Here is a 25,897-nt window from a genome sequence, read left to right as displayed (position 1 = left end):
TCCCTTTTCTAGGCTTTAGAAGGAAATATGCAGCTTGCTTAGAGCTCCTGCTCTTTGTGCCGCACCTTCCAAGCTGGGCTGAAGAATTAAGGAATGGATTTGCAGGCACTTGACTTACCTGGCTGCCCTGCTCATAAGTTGCCTACTTTATTCCTACTCTATGCAAATTAAACCTCACTAGTTTATATTTCATCAGTGCACCTGCATTATTTTCGGTGCAGAGTTGGTTTGGGAGTCCTGGCTCTGGGTTTAGCCCCTTGGGACTGGACTCCAGGTGTTTGCAGCCGTGCTGCAGAGCGTGTCCTTCCCCAGTCTGAAGGGGATGTCCTCCACAGAAAGTGGAGTCGAGTCCTTTCCCGTGAAATTGGAATTTCAATCACGTCCTTGTTGCAAAGTGGGAGCGTTACGAGCCCGGGTGAAAGCAGAACTCAGGAGCTCACAATTTTAGCAGCACCAGCTGAAACAAGACTGAAAACAGCACTTTTAAGTAAGAGGATTTTGTGCGGAAGGAAAAATGTTTGAGACTGCACTGAAGACAGAAGCTTAGTGGTTGCCTGAAGCCACCATAAATAAAATACTCTTTATTCTCTCAGGGAATATTGTTTGCATTTCTTCAGGTGATATTTTCTCTCTTTTCCATTAGAGGAACTGCTGAGTTTGAAAGTAATGTCCTGTTACCTGCCTTTCCTGGACATTTTTGCCTTAGTAAATACCAGGATTTCAAAAGCTTCTGCCAGCCCAGGCAGTGGGGGCCTGGCTGCCAGCCTGGGCTTGCAACCTGAGAAAGGCTCAGGAAACAAGAGATGGGGCTTTTGGTGTGTTAATTCAAGGGAGGAGAGAGCCATGAAATGGAGGAATGAGGTAAAATATCAGCTGCATTGTGCTGATTACAGCTTCATTTATCCACCAGGTGCTGTCACCCTGCAGATCCAGGGGTCATCGAGAGAGGTTTGGGTGTAAACCTGGCTCAGCATTGACAGTGCTCCACTGGGTGGTCAAAACCAGCTTTGCATAGCCATGAATCCAGAGCTTGGTAAGGTGCAAACTGGCCAGATGGAGTCACTGTTAACTTCATATGAGAGTGAAGGAAAAACGTGATGGGGATTGCAGGTGGCTCGTGTGTGCCAGGTGAACCGTGCTCCACAGAAACTGTCACCACTGCTGGCATTGGTCGCAGAGCCTGCGTGGAGCTGGGTGCCTGTGTGCAGGTGTGATGGAGGGTGGGCCAGGCGGGCTCAAAAGTGGCGAGGAAGGCATGAAAAAACTGCAAGGATAGGCAGGTCTGGGAATTAAGGCAAAGGAAGGAATTCTGGGAAGCATGAGTATGTTGTTAGGTGTGATATTTCTATGGCCTATAGGTATGCAAAACCAGGAGCTTCCTGGTTTAAAACTGGAAATCTTAGGACAAAACTGGGCAGTTGGGAGCTTTGCAGGGCAGTCACCGAGGCGCATTGTGCGAGACCCAAGCAGAAGGCATATTAACCTACTTTTTTGACCTTTGAGGACTGGGAGAACTTTCAGGGAAGAGGGCTAATGAGAGATCCTCTCTGCCTCCTGCCTGCCTTGCCAGGCATCTGGTTACTTGCCAGAGTTATCTCCTGAATTTACAACCCTGGCTACAGCCTCCAGGAGCTGGAAAGTGCTGAGTTTGCATCTGAAGCCAGGCAGCTGTCGGCTCCAGGGAGAGCTGGGATAGAGCAAACCCTGAATTTGGGATGTTGACACTGTATTAGCTCTGCTGTCAGTGAGTACAGGAGGTTTGCTGTTACCTTCAAATACAGTGCATGCTCCCTGCTGCTCTGCTAATGTGTATTTTCTCTAATGTTTTTGATGTGATTTCTCCCAAAACAGAATTTCAGTTGCAGTTGACTGGAAGGAGAACCTGCATCTGTCAGGGCAAGACCAAGTTGCGCAACTTTGCTCTTCCTGCAAGAAAAAACCTCTCAATTTCAACTGAGCAGTTCCAAAACTTTTGTGACCAGGCTGATTGGAACATGAAGCAAACAGTGCATAGAAGAAAAGAGCATTTGAAAAGGTCATTGAGCATTATCAGGATTAAAAGAAAGCATCACAAATGACATGTTTGTAGATGGCCAGGATGGCAAATGGCAGTGTTGAATCTCAAGAGGTGCTGTATTTGTAGTAATTACGGTTTCAATTTAAAAAATAAAATAAGTGACCCCTATAAAAATAAGGCAGCCCTTCTCCAGGGATGTATTTGGGCTCTTCCTCAGAATATTTGAGTAGAAGGCAGGAAGACAGTGTGAAAAACAGGTCACCAGACTTGTGAAGCAACTCAGACCTACTGCACTGGGTGATTTCAAAACCTTTTGGGACACAAACACACTGGTGTTCATCCCTCCTGGTTGTGAAACCAGGTGTTGCAGCTGCCTTATGGAGAGTTTGCAAAACCAGGCCAGTGCTGTGCTGTAACAGGTTATTTGCTTCTTTTTTTTTTTTTTGCTAAAATTTCCTATTTGTAGTTAGCACTAACAAAGAAAATGTTGTTTTGTGTGAAATCCAGACTTAAAATGGGGAAAAACTCCCATTGTTCAGTAACATTAGTCATAAAACCTACTGGTGAAGTTGGTCAGTTCTACAGGCAACTTCAATGTCTTTAATCCCTTTATTAAAAGTTAGAGGTTTTTTTGCAATCTGTGCAACTTTTATCTGTAGCCCCCACTTCCCTCTTTCATGTGGGGCTCACAGATTGCAAAGTCACTCACTGCCACGATTTATTGGGAAGTGACTTTTTGCAAACTTTATGCTTCACAGGAATTCTTGGCACCAGATGAAAGCCAGTAAATTGCATTGTCATGTTCAATGACAAGTTTAATAAATAAAACATTGTTTCTGTTACCCAGAAGACAAATGCTGGTGCAGAAATCATTAGTGATCCTGGCAAAAGGTCGGGATGAATAGCTGTTCCAGAAAGCCTTGGTGCTGCTGCATCCTGCTCTTCTGTTGGTGCCTGGTGGCTCTTTTCCTTGGACACATGATGGAGATTTGCAGTGGATTTATATAAACTAAAGTTTGAGAGTAGACACAAGTATGTGCCCTCTGGAAATACATCCTTGCTGGGAAGGAGGTGCCAGGGAAATGTTAATTTTTCCCTGTGTGCTGTACACCTTTGTAGATGTGCTAACAGGAACTGCATCTGGTCAGAAAACACCTACAGGGATGGAAAGCACTTGCAGAATGTGCTCCTAGAGATGCTGGATCCTTACTTGTAAACTATTAGGGAGTTACAGACAAGTGCCCTGCTTGAGACTATCCGGGGTTGTAGTTTCTTCTCCCTGGATGTAACATGTTTTGACAACTAGTTGGTCCATGGGGTTAAGCTGCAGGCAGCTCTGGATCATTTAGAAGCTCACAGATGGAGGTGCCTTCAGTGTGTTATAACTCACTTGGTAATTGTTTTAGAGTTGGGCTGGGATGTTGGGAGTTGTATCATGGACAGAGAACAGCGCTGGCCTGGCTTGGAGGTGGGAATGAGGAAGGGAAATCAGGTACAGCTGATTGCAAGGATGCTTGGAAGAGCTGCAGGAGGCTAAAGTGATAAACGAGGATTTGGCAAAACACTGACTGATCCTTGAGCTTGTCTGCAGGGGGAGAAGATCTCTTTGGTAGCTGCCCCTAGAAGCCCATTGCTGCTCCTTTAATCTGTGCAGGACTTGCCATGGCTGTGCTGGAGCCTGAAATGGTGAGAAGTATCCGATGTCAGCAGCACTCTGGTGCCAAGGAAAGTGAAGCTGCCTCGTTTCTCTCCTGCCCATGGATTATTTTAGTTCCTCTGCATGAGGCTTCAGGGCAGATGTACGTGTTGTGTTACTTGTTCCTGGAGTACCTCTTTAAAGAGATCCCTCTTTTCCCTCTGAATTTCGTGTGTGTTCCATTCCTGGAGCAATGGAGGACAAAAGCTGGTCAGTGTTTCTGGGGTTTTTTGGCTGCATTTGCGGTGTGTACAACACCAAGACTTGAATTCAGAAAACAAGTTGTGAGAGCGTGTTCAGGCATTAATTGTTCAGGCATTAATTGAGGCTAGTGCTGCTATGTGCTCAATTGTATTTAAAAGTTAGAGCACAGAAGAATAAAATAAATAATGTGCAGGGGCATGTCTCCGAGGAGGATTCACTGACTCAGAAGCCGTGACGTGACTTGTACAATTGCTCTGTAAATAAATACAGATTACAGGGGACCTGGGGGAGACAGAGTACAGCAGTTTCTGCTAAAGCCTTCCAATCCATCACTTCTTGCTTTTATTTTAATCTCTAATCCTTCTCACTTGGTATTCGTGGAACGAGCGGTGTCAGCACTTGGTCTGTTTGGTCTCGACTACAGCAAATTGGGCTGAACTCGTTACTGAGCATATGATGTGGTCAGAAGTGTTTGAGATAATAAAAGCCACTGGATCCCATCCCAACCAAAACCAGACAAAGGTAAAAGTAGTTCAAGGGAAGGAGAATGAGGTCTGCATCAGTGTCTTGCTTTTTAATAATCTTTGACCTTTTATGAGTGTCCACAGCAGATTCTACGTTCAGGTTTTATTACCTTTGATTGTTTCCTAACTGTGCTATTGCTGTTTCTCCCCTAGCACACCTTGCTGTCACAGAGCTGTGATTTATGAGTCCATTACAAATGGTTTTAGATAGGATCTGCCAGAGGAGGGTTAATAGTCAAGGGAAAAATAATATGGAAAAACAGATTGCGAGGAATATGTGCAGCTGATGGAACCGTCATGAGTGCAGAACTTCTCTGGGCTTTCCCAGGTCAGACAGTTATTCCCCTTCCCATCTAATATCCTAAAAAGTGAATGCTGACAGCTGAGAAGGGAACCCTGCAACTTAACATACTACTGTACTTTTTATTACCCAAGGGTTACAATAATTCAACCCTTGCTGCAGCTTCTACCAGTAATACTATCCTATTGTGTAGTTGGAAAAGGGAGTCTTCTGCCCTTGGAGCTCTGGAAGTTGGCAGGGATTAAAATGACAAGCAGGAGGGGAAGCTGGGTATCTGTTTCAATTAAAAAAACTTAGTGTTGTAGTACCACAAAGCTGAAACATTAGTCAGACATTCCTGTTGGGAGAACTGACAGGAAATAATGTGATTTACAATCTTGGGTATGTCTGCAGCTTGAAAGGAAGGAAAAAGAGTCATTTGCTGGTTGTGTATTTCTGGCCCTGGATTAATTTACAAAGAGATTTTGCCTGCAAACTGACCAGGGATCAGAGTGATCTGATGTGTGAGTGCGTCGAATTGCATGGAATTGAGCAGAGGTTCTAGTCGTGGTGTCTCTTTAGGTTGTTACCTTTTATTTTTGCTGTCTGAACATTGAGATGGCGCTTGTACTTTGAATTTGGGTAACCTTTCAGATGCCAGTCTGGAGTAAAACTTGCGTGTGAAGCATCTCCAAGATGTTTATCTGTTGCATCAGGTGTGTGGCTTTTTCACCTCAATCTTAATTACTGAAGTAGTTTTTAGGCCTCCCAGTTGTTCTCAGCTGATGTCACAGATGGAGAAGGGGGTCAGTAGCACAATCATGCCTGGAGTAGAAATGTTGTACTGGGTTTGGTGGCCCAACTGGATTATTTCACGGGAAGGACTAAACTGGGAGAGCTCCCACTGCTGTAGCACTGAGCTACCTCAGCTCTTGGCTCAGGAGTTTGCTCTGAGTGGAGTTAATACAGAAATAGAGCACAGAAGTGAAACCAGCCTGGGTTTCTGTTGGAAGACTCTGCCCAGCTCTGTTTATGCTCAGCAATAACATGGTCAGATGAGCAGGAGTATCCAACAGAGGTGTGAAGGGGGAGTCAATCCACGGGGCTCTGTGATAAACCGGAGCAAATTCCTGCTGACTGGAAGGCTGGAGCTTTAAATGAGGTCTTTTACCTCCTTTCAAGTGGAATGGCTTTGGAATGGGGAGAGCTGCAGGTTTGTGTAAGCCCTCCTGAAAGATGGAATATAAGTTAAGTCTCAGGTAACGTGCAACAGAGAACTGTCAAAACTTGGGAATAAAGCCTGTGGATTTCTGTAAGTGTATGGAGTCAAAAGCAGGTGTAAAGATATTTTGAAAATGCAGAATACCTGTAGTAACTCATCTGAGTGCTTGTGTCTGTTGAGAAGAGCAAACAGGTGCCACTTCAGGGAAGTGTTCCTGGTTCTGCTGGAGGTGGAAAGGCTCTGGATGTGTATCCTGGTGCATAGGAGCTCACTGATCAGCTGACAGTGCTGTGGTGTGGGATATTGCAGGAGAAGCTCTTTGCTTTTGTGTTGTGTTGGGTCAGCTCCTGTTTGCTGACGATTCCAGCAGGGAGTGCCCTGTGCCCTGTCCCCCTCATCCCGAGGAGCTCTGTGCTTTTCCATACCTATAGTAACTACCTGGGGTTTTTAATTTGTGTTTTCTGAATGACATCTGCCCATACTCAGCCTTTAAAATGAGGGTGCACAGCTGCGCCCCTTTACCACTGCACATTTATACAATTTTTTAAAAATTATTATTTTTCAGTACTGTTTTTTTCTGATTTGAGCTTTAACACAGAGTGCCCAGATGACCAGAGACCTGTGGCTGTTGTGAGAGGGTTTCTCTTTTGGAAATAAGCTAAATACAGCAAAGAGACCAAAAAGAAGAGGAGGTGCAGACAAAGGAAGCTGTAAAATAACTACTACAGACATACTCATAACCTTTTTCCCTGGGGTGGTGCCATGGGAATGCTATAACAGGTGCTTAAGTGGAGATTCTAGATAGGCAAACATCTTTAAAGGAAACTTATTAAAGACCTTTCATCTAAGCTAATATTTTCAGTCTTTGAGATTCCTATGATCTCTAAATCCTTCAGTGACTTCAGCTGTAATAAAACTTCATTTAGAATTTCTGTCTGAATTCCCTGCTCCTCCACAGGAGGTTCTGGGCTGGATGAAACAGGAATGGTGGAAAACGACCTCCTATCAAGTAAACACTAAGCTTATTAAGTCCTGCAAGCTCAAAGAGCTTGGCTCTGGGAGCAGCCCAGCCTGGGAGACAGCCTGTCTGATCACCTGCTCAGAGAGCAGGGCTTCAGGAGCTTCTCCTTGGGTAAAGGCAAAAATTCAGTGGAAATGTTTTATCTGGAGGTCTGTTAAGAAACGTGGTCTTCAGGATGTGATTTTACAAAAAAATTAAGCGAGTGGAAATCCAAGACAGGTGAAGTTGAGAGGAGGAGTAGGTGGGGTTTGGAGAGATAGATGAAACATGTCCTGAGTTCCCCCAGAGCACCTTCTTCTCACACAGTTGTGTGAAGGCTTTGAGGGGTTTTCAGCAGATGCCACTCTCAAAACTGCAGTGGCAGCACATCCCTGGGAGCGTTCACCTTCTGTAAAATCAGGGAGCTGGGTGCTGCTAGTGCTGGCATCTGGGATGGGGCTCCTGTCCCTCTGTGTGTCAGTGCCTGCAGCTGCTCCACCTCTCCCAGCTGGGCAGAGGCTGGAGCCACAGGCTGGGCTTGAGCCACAGGCTGGGCTTGAGCCACAGGCTGGGTTTGACCACACACCTGGTGTTTTTAAATCTTCACCTGCAGAGAAAGGCCTGGGAGCAAAAGATCCTGGTTCCATTGCCTGTTTGATTCTGAAATAGGTCATACCAGATGTATCCAATACCCAAGGTACCACTTGGCTCTGTAATCTGTCAGCCTTGTGTTGCCTTTTTGACCATTCCAGCTGGATTTATGCTGGATTAAAGTGACTGTATAACCATAGATTCAGGAACAGAACTGCAGCAGAACCTGTCTTTATTTTGGTGCTTTAAGAGATCTGCTGGCAAGCTGTTTAATTACCTAAATGCTCCGGAAGAAACTGAAGAGTCCTGCTGCTCAGCCTTGCTTTTACCTCCTGGATACCAGAGAAATGCACTGTACCCAGGCACTGTATGTGCCTGGATGTTTCTGTTTTTCCACTGCACACAGCCATGTGTGTCAGCTGTGTCTGAACCCCTTGGAGAATCTCTGCCTTAAACAATCCTGCTTGTGTCTTTTACAGCTGTTACTGAATCCATTGGGATAAAAATGGTCACTCTTGGTTAATCCATAAACACTGCAAGTGTGGATTCTCCTCCATTCAGTATATTTCATTTTCAGTTTGCCTCACTGTTAAATACTTACTCTGGGGTTGCAGCTTTAGTGGTGGTTTTTAACATCCTTCCCCAGGCTTTTTTGTCTTTTAAACAATTCCAGCTGACAGAGGAGGACAGAGCACTTCCCTAAGTGTTTCCACGATCCACAAGTGGAGAGCACGACCCTGTGACAATGTGCCAGGTTTCCTTCCTGGATGCAAGACATAGTAGGAGGTACAGACAATACTTGGGAAGAGAGATCCCCTGCCTGGGCTCGGCTGCTGGAGCTGGGCAGACTCAGGCCACCTGAAGAGTATCTTTGTTTGGAGACTGAGAGTTCAGTAACAAAAAGCGAGGAGTTCCCTTCCCCTGGCCATCTAATGAACAGCTTCCTAATGGATGTCCACTAAACTGAGCACTCCCTCCTTCCCTCATTCCGCAGGTTTAGCTTAATTGCAGGAAACTTGGCTTCCTGTTTCTCCCTGTCCTGGGGGCTGCTGCGCTGAATAATGTGATGATAGAACTGTGTTAGTCTTGAAGCTGTTTTTAAGGAAGACTTTGGGAGCTTGAAAGAACACGGAGGGTGAAATTGAACCTCAGCTCGTGGGATTTGGGTGGCTGGAAATGGCAAAGAGAAAAGGGGGAGGGGAGGAGCAGTGAAAACAAACTGGTTTTGCTTCACCTGACCTGTGATCAAAGGAACTTGTGCAGATTTTGGGTGCTGTTAGGTCAGCAGGAAAGTGTCTGTTTGTGTCTGTTGATGAAAAGGACAGCTAAAGGTTACATCAGGACTGTGGCTCAGTTCCTCAAGGGTCTGGGGCACATTTGCTGACTCTGAAGTGGAGTTTAAGGGTGTTTTTTTGTGGTAGAATTGGTGTGAGAGCAGCTACAGTGAGCCCTTTGGAGAAGGTTGCCGTGTTTCCTCTAAATAACTGACGTCCCTGATTTCTTAGATACAGGCAGCCCTTGGGGTGTGTTTTGTGGGAAGAAGGAAATCATGGGTCATGCTTTGCGTGCATGTTTCATTCTGGTTTTCTGATAAAGCTGCAGGGGAGAGGGAGCTCTGTAGTGGAACAGAGTTTGTCTTGGCTGCTGGTTGTCTCAAGCTGATCAGTGCAAATGAGGAAGTGTTAAACCTGCTTTGGGCGAAGCAACTTTCAGTTCCCTAACCCAGGTTATTGTTGAGATAGTGTGGAAAAACAACACTTAGGCAAACACTGGAAGCAGTTTGGGTGAAGATGGACTCCTTTCCATCAACTGCACGGTGTTAAATTGCCAAGTCAATAATCCACAATCAAGTGTAGTGAATTTTACTTGTATTAATGCAAAGCATGCTGAGAACTGGGAGCTGTGTGTTGTGTGTCCACCTTGTGACCGAGGGCTCTTCTTGTTCCTGCAGAGTGACCAGCAGCTGGATTGTGCCTTGGATTTGATGAGGCGTCTGCCTCCGCAGCAGATAGAGAAGAATCTCAGTGACCTCATTGACTTGGTGAGTACTGGATGCTGTCCCCAAGAAGTGGCTGTGACGGAGGCCTGGTATGTAAGAACTTCTTCTGAGGCATCTCGAAGGTGTGGTGATTTGTTTGTCCCCTTGTCTTTTGGCAAGGTTAAACAACCAGCCACTGCCCGAGCAATGTCAGGAATCCACGTGGTTGTTTGGGGCCAGCCAACAGGCTGTGTGTGCAGGGACACTTAGGGATGAAGGGTCATTAGCAGCTCTCGTGATGAACTCACCGCTGGCTCGGAGGCTGCTGTTTGGATGTGGGACAGTGTGTACAGATGGGTGCAGGCCCTTGTACCTGGGTATTATCTCCTGATAAACAACCTGCTGTGTGCAGCTCTGGGAGGTGCAGTGGCTGTGCTGCCTCACACGCTGCAAAGATGCTGCTGAGAGTGTCTGGGCATCTGGAGAGCACCCAAATCTATTTATAATTTATGCTCTATCAGATATTCTGCAGTCCAGTGTCAAAAAGCAAACCTGGCTGACCATCTTGTGTCTGATATCTTTTTTCTGCTTGTCCCTGGAACTTTTTTTGTCCTTTACACAGTGCTAGGGAAGGAAACGAACTTAGGAAGGATTTCTAGGCTCATTACAAGTTGCACATCCTGTGATGCACGTTTGGGCTGTAATAACCTGGTTAGTGCCAGCTGTCCCTTAAAACAGTGTGTGGCACAGTTGCCTCTGGAGTAACTGAAGGTGTTACTGAAGTACTGATTTAATCTATACAGAGTCTGCTAGTGGGAAAACTGGATTCTATTGTCCAGTCTAAATACATGGCTTATTTCTGACCTAAGCTTCTACATTTGTGCAGAAGAGCAGCTGCTCACCAGGTAAAGATTTGGTTGGAAAGGTCTGTTCCTAAGTGCTTCTGAGGCTGGTTTTGGTAAACTGTGGTCAAAAAGTTGTGGCTGACTTAAATTTATCAAACTCTAAACATTTCTTTTACTCATATAAGCCCAGGTACAGGTAAGAGAGCTCTGGGGGTCAGGAAAGAAATTATTCCCTTCAGGAAGGGAATATTTCTCTCTCTTGAAACCATTTAGTAATTGGCTACATCTGTGCCCCCAAAACTCTTGGCAACCTAAAGCATCGTTTTTGTGGCTGTTGCTGGAGGTAGGACACAAGTAACTAAATCACTGGTCTGATCTGGTGTGACATGGTTGGTTTTGTGACGAAATTGGGAGGACTTGAGCAGATATTGGGGTTTGAGCAGCTCCCAGGACCACTCAAAACAAGGAATTGTTTGGGGAGCCATGGCAAGCTTGACTGTGTAATTGGTCTGAGGTTTTTTAATGACTCAGAAAATGGCTGGGTACCTCTAAATGCTGGAATTACTTTTGGATGGTGCTCATTAGTGCTCTACATGCTTTCCATCAGCAACACGCTCACTGGGCTTCTTTTCATCGTGTAACACGAACCAGACTGGTTTGGTGCTTGTTAGGAGGAGGGTCTGTGACCCCCACACGAGGCACTGCAGTCCCTCCTCTGGGGCAGAGATGAAATGATTTGTTAAATCCAGTATGATTCCTTTCTTGTTGAGACACCTGCAGACCTGTTCTGCAGCCACTCTCAGCCTGACCTCCTGAAGTCTCCACTGGTTAGACAAGAGCAGGGTGTGCTCTGCCGCCTGTAACAGCTCCAGAAATATCACGAGCCAGACTCGAGCAAACAGTTTTCTGACCTTTTTTGGGCAAATTTCATCCAGACCTTTACATCTGACGTTTTGATTCTGCTGCTTGTCCCATTAGCAGACTGTAACCTCCTTGAGGAAAAGGGCAGACTCCAAATGCACAATGAGCATGAGCAGGTTCATTAAACTTGAGAGAGAATTGTAAAACGTGGCACCCTGACTTCCTGATTTCTTTAGTCCACTGCCACGGTGGAGTAGGTGTGAAGCAGAGGCTCATGTCAATATTTAATGTGAAGTTTAGGGTATTACCTGAAGTCTGTTTGCAGCTCAGTTTGCCATGGTCTTTTTATAGGACCTGATCTCCAGACTGATGGTGGCTGCTCGCTTAAGATCCATTGAAAGGAGAGAAGATGGCTTAGAAATGTCATTGTATGTAAAAAGTTTTCCAAAACTAGCCAGTAAGAAACTGGCATCTCCTTTCCAGAATCCCAGAATGATTTGGGTTGGGAGGGACCTCAAAGCTCATCCAGTCCCACCCCTGCCATGGGCAGGGACACCTTCCACCACCCCAGGCTGCTCCAAGCCCCATCCAACCTGGCCTTGGACACTGCCAGGGATCCAGGGGCAGCCACAGCTTCTCTGGGCACCCTGTGCCAGGGCCTCCCCACCCTCACAGGGAGCAATTCCTTCCCAGTGTCCCATCTATCTCTGCCCTCTGGCAGTTTAAAACCACTCCTAGGCTGGTATTCCTGCTGGGAAGGATAACCACACTGAGTTCCCTCCCTGAGGTCCCTCTTACTCTGTCCATGTTCTGCTGCTTGTTTGTCACAAAAGAGCATCTTGGTCCCAACCTGAATACATGGAGTATGTCCAGGACTGTCCATGACTGCCCCCAAGTGTTGTGCTCACAAGGGAAATGGCCCAAACTTGAACATGAAGTAAAAGGGTGGGTGGAAGAAGAGAATTTTTGGGTCACTGGCCCTCATCAGCCCAGACACTTTTCATTCATTAGCAAAACAGTTTGTGGTTTGCCCTTTCACCACATCTGTTGTTGGGTTTTTCAGACTGCTGAGGCTTCAATTAGAGTTCATTAGAGACCTTGTCAATCACAGCCCTCCAGAAGTCCTGCCTGAAAGAAGCTGTGCATGGTGCTGGAAATGGGCCTTGGTGTGGAATGCTCTGCTTGGGATTCAATCAGTCATTATTTGTAAATACACTGCTCAGAGGCTGTCAGAATGTACAAGAGGACTTAATCTCTACAGAATGAGTTGCTGTAGGCACATACCTTTTTAAGGACAACTAATTTAAATTGGAATAATTTTCCACGGAGCTCCTTTGGAAACTGTGAGCCTTGGAGCATCTACCTGTGGGCCAAGTCCAAGCTGTGAGGAAATTCCCAAAAGAGAAGAAAGAAAGGTGATTGCACTGCTCTTAAAGGGGTTTGTCGTGAGGATGCTCCAAGTCAAAGGTTCAACTTGATGATATGAAAGTCTTTTCCAGCCTAAATTACTCTGTGTAGTGACAGCACTTGGAGCATTAGTTCAGATGTCACAGAAATGCTGTGTCACCTCCTTACTGCCTCATGTTGTCCAGGAGTTGCTGCTGCCGATTCACTGCACGAAGCCTGTTGTGAATCACATCTGTTCTCATCATCTGCTAGAAGGGGGACTGTGAGGGTGTCCTCTGGTTGGAAATGTGTCCTGGGATCAGCTGAGAGTGAGGTTTTGTTTGGCTTGTGGAAGTCACACTGAGTGGCAGGAGGCGTGAGGGAGGGAAGCTGGTAGAGCTCGCTTCCGAGTGGCTGAGCAGCTTATCCTGAAAGGTTAGAACAATCCATGGCAATTGTCCTCCTGCTTCCTTTCTCTTAAGGCCAGCTGTACAGAAAGTCAGCCTTCTGTACTTCTAGCTGTGCTCTTTCCAAGAGAAATCCCAAAGAAGGATCAGCTCCTGGGCAGTGCTGCCGTGGAGACAGCAGCACAGGACAAGGTGGGTGAGTGATGCCCGGGCTCACAGCCTCCAGAGTCCTTTTGGGGTATTTTCTTCACTGACGTGTCTTCGAGGGCTGAGGTGGCAAAGGTGGAAGCTGAATTTATTGTCCCTGGGGGCCGTGTGCAGCAAGTAATGGATCTGTGGCAGGGTTGCCTTGATGGCTTTGACTCGAGTGTGGAAGTTGATGCGCTCTCAGTCTTGGTGAAAGTTAAGCAGGTTCCTTTAGCAAGTACAAATTTCCTGCTGAGTGTTTAATTTGGATGTTTGCCTGGGTGTGTATAATATAAATTAGATGAAAAATCTAGCTGACTCAGGAAAATCAGATGCCTGGCATGACGTAGGGACAGAAAATGGTCCTCACAGAACGGACAGGCTCTCCAGGAGAGGGGGGGCTGCTCACAGCCACAGCTTTCTCCCTCTCTTCTCCCAGTAAGACTGGTATTGAAACAGCACTCATTCCCAAAAGTGAAAGCTTTCTTGAGGAGCAGAACCAAGTAATGCTGCCATGGAAGAATTAAAGTGAGAGTTCTTTATAGACACAGCAGTCATAACTTTGCTGGTTATTTTTTAAGGCTCTGTTTGCAATTAAAGATCTGGGAGGTGATCAGCTCTGCTTTCTCATCGCAGGGGAATACTGAAGTATTTTTAGTAGAATGTGCTATTTTTTAGAAAATCCCAGAGTGATGAATCTTAAGATGTATAAACGTAGGATTTTGAAATATTTGAACGCGGTTCAGGCCATTGCTTCATGCAAGCTCCAGGCAAGTCCCAAATCTGCTTGCATGCCTTCAGTACTGAAGATGTATGAAGCTACAGAATTTACCCCCAGGCAAACTGCGCTGCTTGGGCTGCGCAGACCATAAAGAACACGAGAATGTGACTGGAGCTTTTTGTATTTGGAGTCCAAGAGCCTGAGCGCTGTGCGGCATCACGGGGAGAGATAAAATAATTGGATGCAGATGGCCAGCTGAGCGTCTGGTGAGGGTGGAAGATGTTTTAAACAAAAAATCAGATCCAGTGAAAGCTGAAAAAGAAGGTGGTGGAAGCAGAAGTGCTTTGACAACCCTGTGGGCTCAAAGCTGAGTTTCTGACCGGCTCTTCTGCCTGGACTTGCTGACCTGTGGGATGAGCTCCCAGCCAGCAGCAGCCAGGCAGGTTTCTAACACAAGGATTATTGGCTAAAGAAAGGGGCTCTGGCTCTCTGAATAAATTTATGGTGCTTGAGAGCCAGTTTTTCCATTTGGTGAGTGGCTGTAAGCAGGAGCTTTTCCAGCTAGCAAGGATTACCTCTGGATATCTTGATGGTAATTGGAGATAGCAATTAATATATGTAAATTGTTAATGTGATGCTTGGCTTAGAGCTAGCAACCCCACTTCCTGGCATGAGATTGGAAAAGGGAATTTCAGCTGTGGCCTCATATCACTTATTCTTCCTATTTTTAAGCCTTTTTGTCTTCCAAGCTCTTGCCACTGCACTGCTGGTGTTAGAGACCCTTAAAATAATCTGTTTCAATGTCATTTGAAGGGAGTGTGTGCGAGGATGAATCCTAGTTGGAAACCTACCTGATCTCTTTAAAGGATGGAGGGGAAGGCTGAGATAGAGAAATACCACTGGAGAGAGTATGTCCTGCATATCCCTGAATTGTTGCTGGATATCTCCAACCCCAGCTGGAGTCTGACCCAAACAGTCAGGACTTCCCAAGGTATTGATACTCTGTGATGGCTCCTGGGACTGGGGACTGGTAATGAGATACAGGGGCCCTCACCTGCAGGTCACCAGTCACAGTCCAGGGCACTCTGGCTGTGCCTGCCAGATGGCTGCCTTTTGTTTCTCAGAATGGGAATCCAGCAAAAGCCCTATTTTATCCAGCAAGGCACAGGAAGAAAGCCAAGGATCCTGTTTTATGAATGGTTGTCACCTTTTTAAATGTAATTCCTGGAGCAGAATTAAAACTTTCTGTAATTAATGTGGCGTTCCTGCTATGACACAGTTAGCTAGACAAACCTGGATTTGCAACCTTGTTAACATCTGTCTTTTTGCAGAAAAGCTCATTTGGTTTAATTTTGGTTTTGCCAATTCTTGCAGCGTTGGAATTCAGTGCAAATACATGAATAATGCTGAGCTGTTTCCACTATCAATTATATCTGAACACAAAAGTCCATTTAAGTGTCATTTAATAAACAAAGCTTGATGATTGTGTGGCCTTTGGACATGTGGTGGATCGAATTAAGGTTTAGCACTGTGTGGATTTGTGGGAGTGACTTTATTGGTGGTTTTAGGCCCGAGATGAGCAGAGCCAGGCTTCCTTCTTGAGTTTCCACAACATCCGCTAGGCCGTGGCTGCCTTCTGCAGGAACAGGAAGTTCTGAGGCCGTGCAGTGACTCAGAAACATTATTCTGATGTTTTATTAGATGAAATGAGCTGGAGCTGTGCCGGAAGGGTTGTTTTGTGAGAGGGTCAGGGAGCTTCCAGGGGCTCTTCTTTGTGTTTGAGTGGTTTCCCCAAGCCATGGGAGCAGTGCTTCTGTCCTCCTTTAATGTTAAAAGTTCACATGTGGTTAAAATACTCACCTTCCTGGTGGGATGGGCTTTTAATTAAAAACTGCTCTCATCACATGCATCTTCAGATACCTGCACCTTGCAGATGCAGATTCAAAACACAGATGGATCTGAATGGCTCCTTGGCTAATTGAAGTTCATCTTCCCAGAATTGTAGCAATGTTGGGGTTGGAAGGGTCCTTAAAGAGCACCCAGTCCATGGGCAGGGACACCTTCCACTCTCCCAGGCTGCTCCAAGCCCTGTCCAACCTGGCCTTGGACACTTCCAGGGATCCAGGGGCAGCCACAGCTGCTCTGGGCACCCTGTGCCAGGGCCTCCCCACCCTCACAGAAAATAATTTCTTTCTAATTTCCAAAGTAAACTTAATCTCTTTCACTTTGAAGCCATTCCCCCTTGTTCCTTCTGCTTCTTTAAGGAAAAAACATACCGTCTTTAACTTTGCTGCATTTAGCATAGTTTTCCAGTGTGTAAGGTTCCTGTGGAGGTCAGTAACACTGACCTCTGAATAAACATGGAAAAAGACTATTTCCAAGGACTGTTACACCAGGAGTGTTGCTGTTTCAGTGGTAGATGTGGTACATTTCAGTCAAGGCTGTAGAAGAAAACAGCCACCTGGGTGTACTCAACTTAAGTGGCTACTGAGCCAAGATATTGGCTGTCCTGAGTGTGTGAAGTGCAGAATTTGATACAATTTAGTGTGATCAAAGCAAGGATGGGAAGTGTGTGTCATACATGGGGAACTGAGATATAATTCCTCTTTCCTCTATGGATTTCTTTTTAGATACTTGTTTCATCGTATTTTAAAAAATAATCTGGTAGCAATTGTGTAATTGCTAATAAGCTCCTTGAACCAAGAAGTGAGTCCAGAAGGAGTGGCTGAGCTTAGCTACTCCAAAAAGGGTATGGTTTCCACTTTGGCACAAGTGATTATTTGTCTTGATAGCAGAGCAGTTGCCTTAATTAAAACACTGTCCACATACCTGGGCAGCTCTGCAGGAGAATTTAGTTACACGGGACAACAGGATCCTTGTTCGACACGTTTCCCTCGCTTTCTCATTCAGGTTTTCTTTCCTCTGCACTACACATCCATTGTATATCTCCTTGGAAGAAAATATCCCCCAAACACCGTGCCCTGCTCCTTCTGAATGATGCTGCTGTTCTTCCAGGCTGAGCCCCAGATATCGTTTTTTCTCTTATCAATTTGCATTGAGGGTGGTCTCACTTCCTGAGTACCCAGAGCCACCAGAAGAGATGACTGAGAGCTGATGGGAGGGAACAAGGGTGCATTAGGGCCAGGTGACATTAATGCTGGCCTTTAGCTGAAGATACAAGGTGCAGATTGTGTTCTGCATGTGACCTTCCAGTGCCTAGAGTGGGAAAAACTTGTGTCAGAACAGAGATGGGAGCCCAGTCTTTGCTTATCCAAGAACCTCATCCCCCAGTGTTTGCATCACAGTGACATTTATTTATAGTGCGGTGAGGAATGGAACAAAATCACTGCCTTGGCGTTGCAGTTTGGCCTGAGGAGTTGGTTAATTCTTGTGGTTCTAAGTTTAAGTCAAAATTCCCCATGGAATAGCTGCTGTGGATAAGTGCTCAGGCACCTGAGTGAATTTTGGCTCTTCAGTTAACACACAACAAGCTTAATAAGAAAACTTAACAACGCAAATCTGAGGCTGAAAACTCAGAGGATCAGTTGCCTTCCAGACAAGAGTTGTCTCTGCTGAGATCAGAAGATAAACTGAATCCTGCAAGAGTCTGAACGTGCACAGCAGTAATTTAAATGTTTTAGTAAGATTTAATACTTGACTTGGAGAAGAATCCAAAGGACCTAAATTCAGAAGGAATCATCATCTCATGAACGTAAAGCTGAAGTGTTTAAAGCTGCAGATTCCCTTGTTCAAGTTACTGCCTTTGCCTTGTAAGCAGTTTTCAAGAGTAGAAGAGGAAGGGCAGTGTGCATAAATTGTGAGTTCATTCTTGGGAAGTACAGTTGATGTAATAAATGGTATAAAAATTATGTTCTCGGAGTAACTGTGCCACACTTGGGTGCTTTTCCAATAACTAGAATTACACGAGTAGTTCCATCAGCTGGAATATCTGTTCTTTTTATAAATACTGTAGAAATTTTCTAGTATTTCCAGACTAGATGAGTGGCTTTTTTTCTGTTTTATTCTGACAGAAGAGAAGGGGAAAAGAATAGATTGCCTGAAGTCCTGTGGAGTGTCTGTACCAAGGAGACAGGGGATATACAGCTTGATTTACAGTGAGGGGTTACAGTACAGTGCAGTATTATATTCTGGTACATGTGTGATATAATGCAGTCACTGTTATGGCTGTAGGAATAACCACAGCCCTTAGAAATTGGGAAAGTGACCCTGCTCATGAATGTTTGTTACCAAGTCATCCACAGATACAATCTACTGAACTGAACTTATCTTAAAAAAACCAATGGGTTACAAGTTCCTGCTAGTCAATATGGGATTGTGCTCTGAGCCCTACAGAAACCCCACACCAGGCATGTGCTGTTCTTGAAAGAAAGTTAAACCTCAAAGTTACTTGTGTGAGGTTTTTTTATAAGGGTTATAAATTCAGCTTTTCTGCAGGGGAATGAACTCTCCTTCAGGTTTGGGGTTTCTTGTGAAAACGCTTTGTGTGGATATTTGGGGTTGAAGGATTGCACAGCGAGGCCTCTCGTGCTCCCTTACCACATGTGTAGTGTAGGGCTGTTCCCAAAGAAACAGAGTGGAAACAGAAGCTGGGAAAAAGCCACTTCCCCCCCGATTGTGTGCATCACTGTTACTCATCCTGAAGGCAGGTCGGAGCGAGGAGCCTGTTCCTGGACATTTCTCTCTGTGCTGATGGGCTCCTGGGCAAGGAGCAGCTGAGGGGAGGGGAGGGATGTGTTCCACTGCTCACCCTCAGGATGGAGCTCCCGCTGCTGGGCTGCTCTGGGCTGCCTGTGCTGTATGTGAAGGTGAAGCAGTCACACGGAATTGCTGTCAGTCTGAAGAGTCAGCCCAAAGTTAATGGTTAATGGGGACGAGAAGGAAGGGACAGAGGGGAACCAGATGTGCTCACAGACACAGGTACATCACTTCACCTGACTTGTGCCACAACACTGCTGCTTTGGATCAGCTCCAGGAAGCATTTGGGTTGTCTGGTCTCAGGAAAAGGAAGGATTTCCCTAAGAGCTGCAGCTGCTTATCCCCTTCTGTTTACCCAGGGAATGTGTTGTGGCTTTGAGGCCTCTTCAGCCATGTCTGCAGGTAGCAAAGGATGAGCGCCCATGAGAGCCCCAAGCTGGGTTAAATCCTGAACTGCCCTGCTCTTGATCTGGGCTCTGCAGTTCTCGCTCACGGCCACATTACAGTCTGTAGAGACCAAAATAAAAACACTCAAACGAATATTTGGGCTTTTTCAGCACTTTACCAACCATGTCTTGGTTTGCCTCTGATTTTTTGTGTGTTTAAGGGTTGATTGTGTGGGTCAGGTGTTGCATCACTTACTGGTCTCATCTTAGAACCATGGAATGGTTTGGGTTGGGAGGGACCTTAAGGCCCATCCAGTTCCACCCCCTGCCATGGGCAGGGACACCTCCCACTATCCCAGGCTGCTCCAAGCCCTGTCCAGCCTGGCCTGGGACACTTGCAGGGATGAGGCAGCCACAGTTTGTTTTGTCATTTCCATTTAGGATTTTTTTTTTTGCTCTTTCATAGTCACACTGGTTTATGTGTGTCCCTGCTCACTCTGACTGTCATCCTCTGTATGTTACTGCCTTGGACTTGGGATTAGGAATGTTTTTGTTCCAGGCAGTTTTGATTTCTTCTGTCCCATCTGGTGCATTAAAATAGTTTCGGGGCTGTTGCATTCCAAATTTGTTTTTTCTCCTCTAGGCTTCTTTCCTTTGAAATGATGCTAATCCATTCACTGAATCAGTGGCTTGAAGAAAAGAAAGCACATTTCCATGTTTTCTTTATTCCTCCCTTCCCTTTTCATTTCTGAGGAGTTGTGAATTCATCACTTCGTGATTAATTTTGCCCTTGATTGCCTTTTGTCCTCATGTTCTCAGTCAGGTTTTTGTCTCTATGATGCAGAGTGAAATGTAGAAGAGATTCCACATCGCTTCTTTCTTTCTTGTTTTATTAGCACGTTGTTACCAATCTATTCAAGAACTTGCCAGTTGTCCTGTGATCCTGTTGTGTTGTTGGGAAAGCACATTTTGCTTTAGTCCATTTCTCTTGCAGTGAATTCTGGAATGTCGTTCCAGCAGGGAACACATGATGCCCTGATTGTTTAATGACAACAACTGCAGGAATCATTGTTGATGGTCCCCAGGATGGACTGGGGCACAGGGCTGCACCTTACCTGAGGTGTGTGCAGGGGAGATGGAGTCTCATCTCTCTGCAGGACATCACAGCCCCTCTGCCACATTGGAAGCAGAGGTTGTCTTTCTCCATGTGCAGGGCAGGGAGGCAGTTGGGGTCCTGGATCCGAGGAAAGCTGCGGAGGACGCAGGAGGTGTGTTGGGTTTGACATGTGAACGCACAAGGACGCGTTTATTCTCATTAGCCAGCGTGGCCATGCTTGGCCACCTGCCTGGAAACTGCTCTGAACTTGACCCAGAGTGGGAGCTTGGGAAAGCTCACTCCAGCGTGTGGATGGCAGATTCCTCGTTCCCACTCCACTGTAAATATTTACCTTGATCCATCAGCCCTGGACATCGCTTCCCTGGGCAGCCTTGGCACGGAGCGAACATGGAGTGTGTGTGTATGGAAGTGTGCTGGACCACCCCAGTGGTTTGGTGATTAAATCTGGAATTATTGGAGGTGGGAGCATAGGGGTGTGTTGTAACTGAAGTGATTTCTCAAAGAGTTTTGGCTTTGGGACAGATGTGGGCTGTTAATAACAAAATCTGTTCTTAGGGGTGCCAGTGCCTTTTAACCTGAACGTGTTGCCCTCTCTCCCCTCCCTGTTGTCTCCTCCCACCCCGCAGGTCCCGAGCCTGTGTGAAGATCTCCTCTCCTCTGTGGATCAGCCCTTGAAGATTGCACGAGACAAGGTGGTAGGGAAAGATTATCTATTGTGTGACTACAACAGAGATGGGGACTCGTACAGGTGAGTTCCCAGCCAGAGCAGGGGGCTGGCTGGTGCTCTGTAAATGACATCCATGTGCAGCTATTGCAGGCCCTTCTCCCTCTTCAGTCAAACAATTATCAGTCATTTAAAGATTTAGAGCTCAAAACGTGCTGTTTTTATCTTGCTAAAGGGGGATGACTGATGTATTTCTCTTTGTTTTCTGTATTCTGGATTAAAACCAGTCAGATCTCTTGCAGAAATGGCCCTAACAGGAAATTAGACCACTGCAAGGTTAGAAAACCTCTGGAATGGATAGTGACAGAAAAGAGATGATGCAAGCAGTGGATTTAAACAAAATCGTCTTCTGCTTGTACAAAACGGGGTGGGTTTGCCAGCTGGGAAAGGCTCTTTCACTCATGTTTTGCAAGGAATTGACTGACTTTGGACTCAGTGTCATTAGTTCTGTTTGAAAATCTTGGCCCGAGTTTTTACCAAAGAAAAGGAATCCCTGTCTACCAAAATGGCCAATTTATTCTGAGGCCTGTAGACAAAAAGAATGAAAATATTTGAACCCTATAAGCTGTGTGTAATTACAATATAATTAATTTTGGAGTAGAAGGGGCTGTAATACTGGAATGGTACAAACAGGTTTCAGAGTTTTGGCTGCCACTTTGAACACAGTCTCTCTTTTAATGTTTTTCCCTCTACCTTGCCATTAGGGTGATGATTTTTAAGTTATGTTTAAATTATCCCCTCCCTTTCTCACGTTGCCTGACTTTCCTTAATGGCTGTAGTGACAGTGGCATAGTTCCAGATATTTAATTTAAGAATCACGAGCTTACAGTCCAGAAACCTTTGGGACTCTTGCAGTACTTTTATTCTTTCCCTAAATGAAGGGTGCTGGGCTCTGAGGTAACGACCCCATTCATCTCCTGCCCTGAGTGAGCAGCTCAGCCATCCTGCTGCTTCTGGGGATGATTCTGAGGCTTCCACCTGTCTCCACCAGCTTCAGTGTCATAATTTACATTTTAGTGCTTGGAACTATCTGCAGTAAGAATCTCACTTTGTGCAGGTTTGATGTAGTGTTTTACATTCATCTGGCCAGAATGCTTCAAGAATTGTGTTTCAAAGTGGAATTTCAGAAAACATTTTTTAACAAATGGTTTTTCTTTGGCTCAGGCATCACTGCAGAAGCAGGTGATGTAATGATTTGAGATGAATTGGTTCAGTTGCTCTGAGTTGCAGGAAAGGTCCCTGTCTAAGCTGGAGCACATCTGTGTGTAGATGATTTACACAGAGAACATGCTGAGGTTCATTTTGTCCTAGAAACAGGAGATGGAGAATGAGAGTGGATGCAGAGTTTGACAGTGCCTCTGGACTGTGGCTGAGTGTAAATCCTAATGAGTTGTTTAAAATACAACCTATTGCAGAGGGCCAGCAAGTGAGCAGGACCCGAAGGTGGAGCGTCACTCACGTTCTTTAGGGTACTGAACTCGTGTTTAGAAACTGTTTCAACCTTCTACAGAAGAGCCTGGTGCCTTCTAAAAGCATTTTGCATTAATTTTGTGTGCCCCAGCTGGTCAGATCTACATTAGCAGCTACATGCATTTAATCAGTTCTGAATTAGTAGATAAAATAGGGATTTAGAGCTTCTGCCCCCCCACGAGATGTCCCCACACAGCTGCAGCCCCTCTGGCACATGCAGGAGGAGGGATTAAATCCTGAATTTCTTGTGGATCTTTCAAGAGATGCTTTCTCCCTGAAGTTGTGATGTTTCTTACAGCCCCTGTGCATCCTACGGAGGCTGTTGACATGGACATCAATCACCAGGGACACAGGGAACTGGAAAAGGCACTGGTTAGACAGTAATGGGACATTGTGCAATCGCAAATAACGCCCTGTGTTTAATTAGGGCACACGACAGCCCTTCCTCTAGGGTCAGTGTCACACTTGTGTCTCTTTCTGAGAAGGTGTTAAACAGTTACAAGGAAGGAGGAGGAATTCGGTTTGTAAAATCACTTTGAAATTTTCAGGACTTATTAAGTAATGAGGTTTCAGAAAAGCTCTTTCATTTGTTCCTCTAGAACAGGCACCATGTGTTAATTGCTGGCATGAAAGAGTCCTGTTCCTAAGGCTTTTGATTCAGGCATTCTGGATTGAAGTGATTCTTCCTTCTGGAATTGATTGGTCCCAGCTCTGATTCATGAAGTAAATTCTTTCCTTCAGTGCACAGCAGAAGCCTTTGAAACCCCAGCAGCACTGCCCTGTGCATGTTAATCCCATTCTGTGCCTGTGTCCAGACACTCCTTCGTACCTCATAAAATCTGCAGTTGTTACTGGGAAGTGGCTCTTACACTAATTTAATCAATTAGGCCAAGATCTAGGAGGAGTTCACTGGGCTTTTAAAAGCTTTTGATATTTCCACAGCCATTTTTCAGAACCACATGCTTGATTAGAAGTCCCAGGGAATCCTATTCCCTGCCTGCAACGTGCTGCATCCCCAATCCCTGCACGCTCCAAGCTAAACACGTTTTCTTCGTATTGGACAGGTTGCTAATTGCATTTCTTTTAACACTAATCCAGGGATTTCAGAGCATTCTGTGGGCAACTGAGCCTCATTCTCCAGCAGGAAAGGTGTGGGGCTGGGTAGTCAGACTTTCCCACTGGGAATCCAGTTTTATAGGGTTGGGTTTTTTGAGTGGCTTTACAATTTGACTGGGAATTTGCCTGGAAAAAAGGCTGCTGTGGGAAGTGACTATCCTAAGGCTTAGCCCATCACAGTTTAGTCTTTCCTTATATTTAGACAGACTTGGTTTGGTCCATGTCGAACATGGATCAGACTAGAAGGTGGATTTTTGGAATCGCCTTGGATCTTCATAAATAGATAATTTAAATTTTCTTCATATTATCAAATCCTGCTTGTGGGAGTCTCACAGGCACTTCTGTGAGTGCTCCTGGAATAACAAAGGTTTGTGAAGGTATCAAACAGTCATGGACTCCACATTGTGAAGGCAGAGCTTTTATTAATTATTTTTTTTTAATATTAGACTTCAAGGTCCCTGACTTTGTCCATACATTTCCACTCAAAGTGTGTTTGATCACTCTGTTAAATGGAATCCTTATGGGGAGTTTGGGGCCAACAACACTGAAACCTGTTAGCTGAAACACAAACCATTCTCTTTTGGGGAAATTAGAGGTCTGACTTTTGAAATTTAAGTGCTTGTCCATCTGTCTTTCTTCAAATAGCCTCCAGTTAAGTGTTTAAATGTGTTGTGAGTGCATTTCCACAAAAGTAAAAAATACAGGGCTGTGTTAGGAGGTTTTTTTGTTGATAAAGCTGCTGCTGGCTCCAACTGGAATGGGATGAAAATGCTGCAAGCTGCTGGCTGGAAGGATGTGTTCTGGGCTGCCCCTCAATCCCATTCCTGCAGCCAGTGGAAGAGGTTTGGTGTTTGCACTGAGAGCATCTCACAGAGGTTCTGCAGGAGTTCTCTGCTCACAGTCTGCAGTAGCTGAGCCATTTGGGAGCACCAGGGGGATTTTTATGTGAATCTCTCCCAGATTTCAGAGATTTTAGGTGAAGGAGTAAAGAAAGAGTTGAGAAGGGATCTCATCCCTGCCTGTCCCTGGCTGCAGGGAGGGCTCCAAGCAGGGCCCAGGCTCTGCTCCCTGGGGCCCAGCAACGGCACCAGAGGAACGGGCAGGAACTGACCCCAGGAAGGCCCACCTAAACATAAGGAAGAACTTCTTTACACACTTTGGGACACATTGCCCAGAGGGGGTGTGGAATCTTCCTCACTGGAGATACTGCAGACCCATCCAGATACAATCCTGTGTGCTGTGCTCTGGGCTGACCCTGCTGGAGCAGGGAGGTGGCACCAGATGAGCCACTGTGAGCCCTTCCAGCCTGACCCAGTCTGGGGTCCTGTGGCTCTTGACTCTCCTCCAAAGCAACCACATTTTAAGCAGCTATTTAAAATCACAAAATCCCAGAATCACTGAGGTTGGAAAAACCCTCCCAGGCCATCGAGTCCCAGCTGTGCCCGATCCCCACCTTGTCCCCAGCCCAGAGCACTGAGTGCCACGTCCAGCCCTTCCTGGGACACCTCCAGGGATGGGCACTCCAGACCTCCCTGGGCAGCCCCTGCCAAGGCCTGAGCACCCTTTCCATGAGGAAATTCCTGCTGGTGTCCAACCTGAGCCTCCCCTGGCCCAGCCTGAGGCCGTTCCCTCTCTCCTGTCCCTGTTCCCTGGCAGCAGAGCCCGACCCCCCCGGCTGCCCCCTCCTGTCAGGGACTTGTGCAGAGCCACAAGGTCCCCCCTGAGCCTCCTTTGCTCCAGGCTGAGCCCCTTTCCCAGCTCCCTCAGCTGCTTCTGGAGCTCCAGCCCCTTCCCCAGCTCCATTCCCATCTCCGGACACGCTCCAGCCCCTCCACGTCCTTCCTGGATGGGGGGCTCAGGACTGGACACAGCCCTGAGGTGAACCACGACCTGAAAACATCTCCTGGGTGGATGTGACACAACAACTCCACTTTTCCTGGCCTCTCCTGTCAGGTGTGGTCAGGAGGAGTAATGGAGCAAAGCAGAGCCTGGGCTTTGTGCTTTGCATCAAACAGGTGTCAGACCCTGCTGCCTTGCTGAGAAATGAGTGACAAAGGGCTGCTGAGGAAGAGCCTTTCCCTATGGCCAGCACTGGGACCTGGTGCTGCAACCAGGGGCTGGGAAGAGTGAGTGGGGAAAGGGGAGAGAAAGGGTAGAGGTGCTTTTCTTTGAGCCAGCAGTGATATGTGCGAGTTGGTTACTCAAGGGGAAATGAGAAACAAAATGCACCTTTCCAGAATGGGAGTTATAAAAGCCTTAAGCAGATGGGCGAAGGGTTCCATTAATCTTTTAATACCAAATCTTTCATTAAGAGAACAAAAATCTCTTCCACACCTGCAGAAATTGTAGTAAAACCTGCAGCTTTACAAACCCTGTTAAATCCTTCAAACTGTTCAAAGGGTCCCCTAATGTTATGCTAAAGGTAGAGTTTATTTCAAAACAGAGGAGTG

At 46.1% G+C, this 25,897-nt stretch overlaps 1 protein-coding gene across 2 annotated transcripts in view; it reads left to right on the top strand.

Annotated features, from left to right (window-relative positions):
• Positions 1 to 25,897, top strand: part of CAPZB (capping actin protein of muscle Z-line subunit beta) — a 57,242-nt gene that overhangs the window by 5,222 nt on the left and 26,123 nt on the right. For both annotated transcript variants that reach the window (XM_032131368.1, XM_032131367.1), the window contains exons 2-3: positions 9,486 to 9,575; positions 20,764 to 20,885. In XM_032131368.1, the coding sequence (XP_031987259.1) occupies positions 9,486 to 9,575; positions 20,764 to 20,885 (212 nt within the window). The remainder of the gene's footprint in view (positions 1 to 9,485; positions 9,576 to 20,763; positions 20,886 to 25,897) is intronic.

Source organism: Corvus moneduloides, chromosome 22 (assembly GCF_009650955.1).
Source record: "Corvus moneduloides isolate bCorMon1 chromosome 22, bCorMon1.pri, whole genome shotgun sequence".
Lineage (NCBI taxonomy): Eukaryota > Metazoa > Chordata > Aves > Passeriformes > Corvidae > Corvus > Corvus moneduloides.
This window is presented reverse-complemented; position numbering and strand designations above follow the sequence as displayed.